The following is a 4560-nucleotide window of genomic DNA, read 5'->3' as shown; positions in this document are numbered from 1 at the left end:
GAAACACAAGTTAGAGTGAGAGCGACTGAAGGAGGAGAAAAGTCTTTGTGGACATCTCCCCTCATTAAATTAAAGCTCTCTGGGCAACAATGTGCTGCAGGACGTGTGCTGATCCCTGGAGCGGGTTTGGATGGATCTTCTTCTTCTCTGTCTTTGAGCTGCTCCACGTGGACTGTGGACTTCCTGGTCTCTGCCGGACCTGCAGAAAGTGAAGTCTCCTTCCCTCCAGCTCTTCTCATATCGTCCCGCCTCAGGTTAATGTGCGTCACCTCGTCTTCTACCGTTCAGCCAAACTCAGTCCACGTTTCTGCTCATTGTTTTTATTGACATGATTATTTGGGTTCAATACAAAAAGATTTCCTCGATGATGAAGCTGAAGTGCTCGTGTTTTCTCATGTCACTGTTTTTAAAGTCATGTTCAGGGTTCTGATTCTTATGATTATCAACTCTTATTTGGAATATTTGGACAAACCTACATGCAACAATTTAACTCTAGATTTCCATGTACTTGTGGTTCTTGTGTTCTTCACACCCCTGACCTGGGCCTCCTTCACACACTCCGCCTCAAAGGCTGCGATCATCTACACACACACACACACACACACACACACACACACAGAGGATGGAGGAGGCAGTAAAGGGCCCATCCAAGGACTCTTCTTCACCTCCATGTTCAGTCACCTTCAGTAACAGCGAGGACAGAAGACATCAAATAAATCAAGAGATGATTTTGACCTCACCCACCTGAGACAGGGTCACCTCACCTCTCTCCGCCCGGCTCATGGCGCTGTCCCTTCGGGACGCCACGGCGGACAGAAAACCACTGAGAACCACAGAGAGACAAACAAGATGAAAGACGTGAAAAGAAGCGAGTCCACGTGAATGAGTCAGTAACATTAACACGAGTCTGTCTGGTGGCTTTAAAGGCTCCCCCAGCTGCATGTCAAAGTGTCCTTGGGCAAGATACTGAACCTTGAATTGCCCCTGGTGGCTGTTCTGCCAGTGTGTGAATGTTAGGGAATGCAGATGTAGTGTAAAAGTGCTTTGAGTGGTCGAAAAGACTACAAAGGCACTATGCATTTTCACAGTAACATTTTGCTTTTATTGGAACAAGAGGCAGAATTCAAAACAACACACCAATCTACCAAAATGCAGAATCACCATGCAGCATGGTCCCAATACATTTTTGCAATTAAAAAGAATACACAACCACTTTAAAAACATCAATGTTAAAAGAACGTTAAAAAGGCAATGGACCTGATTACATTCTAGGCTAATAAGTATATAGGAAAAAAACATAGATATAATAAAATCATACAATTTGAAAGGAAACAACCCCATTAAAAACATCATTGTTAAAAGAATGTTAAAAAGGTGATGGACCAGACTACATTCTAGGCTAATAGTTATATAGGACAAAAACAGATCCATAAAAAAAATTATAAAAAATAAGATAAAACAACAAGATTTAAAAACATCAGTTAAAGTGATAGTAAAATGTGCAGAAGGTTTCCATCACTTAATGATCAGAGCTTCCATCTTTAAAGGGCTGGAAGTGGAAAAAGTTTACAATGTAAATGAGGAATGTGTTCAATCACTTTGAATCACTTTGTACAAAGTTTAATGATGACTTTATGGCAAGAAACTGAAAGATTTCTGTAACTGTGATCCTGTACAGACTCAACTGATCTGTTCTTTAACAGGAGCAGATTCTCCCTCTACAGAGACACTGAGGAACCAGACCTGTGCCAGAGCCCAAAGCCAGGATAAAGAGGTTCAGTGAATGTGGTGTTGAATGTGTGGAGGTGGATCAGTGTGTCAGAGGAGACTCTGAAGAAGGACAGAGTGCCAGCAGCATAGTCCACATACACTGCTACTCTACCAGAATTAGAGGAGAAGGAGGAGGAGGCAGAAGAGATGGATGTCTCTCTGTTTCTGTGAAAGACAGAGTAACCATCATCAGAGCAGTCCAGTCTCCAGGACTTATCATTACATCCAAACCAACACTCTTTACTGTTTCCTTTCCTTCTGATTCCTCTGTAACTCACTGATACAGCAACCTTTTCTCTCCACTCGACCTCCCAGTAACAGCGACCAGTCACACCATTTGTGCACATCACCTGAGAACTCCTGTCAAACCTGTCTGCATGATCTGGATATAACTGATCATCCTGCACATGTGCCGCCGTCCTGTTGTTGTCATACAGTTTGGTATATCCATTTGCTGTGTTTATGTCAAGTGTAAATTCACAGGAATCTGATGGAGAGAACGAGACACAATACAGCTGCATTTGTTAATCTATCATCGATTGACACTTGAATGATGACATCATAGATTTCAGTGAGTGATGTCACAGTCTGCAGATGGTTGAATTTGTGCTGCTTTGTTTTCATGAATCAAATGAAAAATACACTTACACTTCATCAGATCTGGTCTCAACCATCGGACTTCACCAGGCTTCATCCTGAAGGAGGGAGGGGGGTCAGACACATCCTTTATCACCATCAAACATGGACATTACATTCCTCACACACTTACACATTAAGTACATCTGGCTTGCTTCTTCCTGTAATCCCTAACCGCTTCACCTCTGCCACTCTGTAAACCCAGATCTAGTTTTCGTCAAACTTTTGAATGGGCATTAATTATTATTTCATGTTTGGTAAAAAAAGTGTGCTCATTCCTAAATCAAATCACTTGTTTTTAGTATTCAGCTGAAATATGCAACAATCATGTTAAACCAAGGGCATTGAATTTAGTAAGGACGGTAGGGACCGACCAATATTGCAATAATATTGATCCAAAATTAATATATAACCACTGTTGTCTGTCAACTTCTATTCAATGTATTTGGTTCACAAACTTTAACTGCTCTCGTTCTCTACAGCGAATCCAATGCATTTTTAAGTTTTGAAAGATTATGTCCTCCCCCCTCATGTGCCTGAAAGTGGTTTGGTCCACTGCCTACCGTTTTCAGACTCTACGAGCCTTTGGGCCCTATTTTAACGATTAAAGCGCACAGCATGAAGCATGTGGTGCAGTTGCGGTTGGAGCGAGTGTAACGAGTCCAATGTTGCGAGTTTAAAAATATGTCAGAGTGCCCGGCCTGTGGTTCAAAAGGGTTGTACTTAGTCTGTGAATTAGTCATGGGTGTGTTTTGGGCATAACATACCAATCCGACTGTTATCGCCTATTCCCTTTACAGGTGCCAGGTGCGCTTGTACCTTGGCGCATTGCTATTATAATAGTGGGTGAATGGCGCATTATTAAAACCATCAACTGACTGATTGAATGGCTGACCCTCTTTATTTTGTGTTTTATTACTGTTCGTGTGTTTTCTTTAACAATTTCCTTTCATGATTAGAGAGGCTGCTGTCAGTCATTTTAAACGTTTCCATCTGCGCAGTAAAGTAACAGCAAATATCCTGGGGCATTTACGCAGCAAAACAAAAAAACTGTAGTTATAAATGTGACATGACAGGACAGAGGAAACATAATTCAACTTTTATCTTCTGAAATAATTTAGACCCTCTGATGGAGTCCTCCTCCGCCTTCCTCTGCTGCTGCTGATAGAGAGGAGTAGTTGCTGAATTTTCAGATTTGTGGCAAACTAAGCTCAACAGTTAAATACTGAACAGACTAAAGACAGATATCTTTTATTTTAGCTTGTTTTAAACAATTTGCTGTTAGCAAAGCTGTGCTTGTGTAAAACAGCTGCGGTGGACGAGAGACAGAGCAGATGAAAATATCACCTTCTACATGTTTATTATTGCTGTACTTCCAGTAACGAGCGTAATTTTTGTCAATTAGTGTAATCTCCACTGATTTGCTCGCTGACTTCACTCAATGTTTGTGTGTGTGTGTGTGTGTGTGTGTGTCTGTGGAGGCGCTCTGCTGACACACATAGGAAGGGATAGGCTGCAGCGTGATGGCTTACTCGTTAGCTACTTACTTATTTTGTCATTTAACAAATGTATGTATGTTGGGCCACACGGAGGTTGCTTCTGGTCCGCAAAGTGGGGTCTGGGGACCCGCAGAGGTCCTTGAAGGGATCCATAATTTATTTTCACTGTAATTCCATCCATAAGTTACACAGTGACAAAACATATGACTATTTTGATCATGGGTTTCATACACTTTCTGTAATAACTCTCTTTATAAAAATGTTATCAGGTGGACGGGCTTGGGACAAAAAGAAATGGAGGTCTGTGGTCTAATTTGTGTCAGCTTAGGGGTCCTTGATGTGAAAAGGATTAAGAACCACTGCTACGTAGGACCAAAATTGGCTTCACTGCTCTCCATTCAAACCCGCGGAGCGGCTTTGTCCATTAATTATACTGTGTAGATTGTAGGTGTGTATGTATGGTGTAAACCAGCTCAAACTGGTTCTTGCGTATGTTCTTGCATATGTGCAATACGTTGAAAGACAGGATGTCAGAAATGTCAGTTGAATGCCAGAAGAACTCATGTCTTTAGAGCAATAATGCTTTGTATTAACCCTGGTGGATAAGAATCTCGAATCTGTTTAAAATCATGATCTTAACCAGTTAATCACATTG

General features: G+C 41.5%; 1 protein-coding gene across 1 annotated transcript; it reads right to left on the bottom strand.

Moving 5' to 3' along the window:
- Positions 1 to 1079: 1079 nt before the first annotated feature.
- On the bottom strand, positions 1080 to 3563 carry LOC123965103 (stonustoxin subunit beta-like). The gene is made up of 2 exons (XM_046041667.1): positions 2419 to 3563; positions 1080 to 2257 (listed from the first exon to the last, which is right to left on the bottom strand). Exons 1-2 carry the CDS (start codon positions 2504 to 2506, stop codon positions 1719 to 1721), a joined length of 627 nt encoding a protein of 208 aa, XP_045897623.1. The 5' UTR covers positions 2507 to 3563; the 3' UTR covers positions 1080 to 1718.
- Between the last annotated feature and the right edge of the window lie 997 nt (positions 3564 to 4560).

This window comes from Micropterus dolomieu, unplaced genomic scaffold (genome assembly GCF_021292245.1).
Source record: "Micropterus dolomieu isolate WLL.071019.BEF.003 ecotype Adirondacks unplaced genomic scaffold, ASM2129224v1 contig_8668, whole genome shotgun sequence".
Taxonomy (NCBI): domain Eukaryota; kingdom Metazoa; phylum Chordata; class Actinopteri; order Centrarchiformes; family Centrarchidae; genus Micropterus; species Micropterus dolomieu.
This window is presented reverse-complemented; position numbering and strand designations above follow the sequence as displayed.

What these genes read in the sequence shown, in the direction of transcription:
- LOC123965103 (XM_046041667.1), bottom strand. Translation starts at nt 2,506, where the DNA reads ATGGTGATAAAGGATGTGTCTGACCCCCCTCCCTCCTTCAGGATGAAG. An exon ending in GAGACCAGATCTGATGAAGT is followed by an intron (nt 2,258 to 2,418) that starts GTAAGTGTATTT and finishes TCTCTCCATCAG; the next exon opens with ATTCCTGTGAATTTACACTT.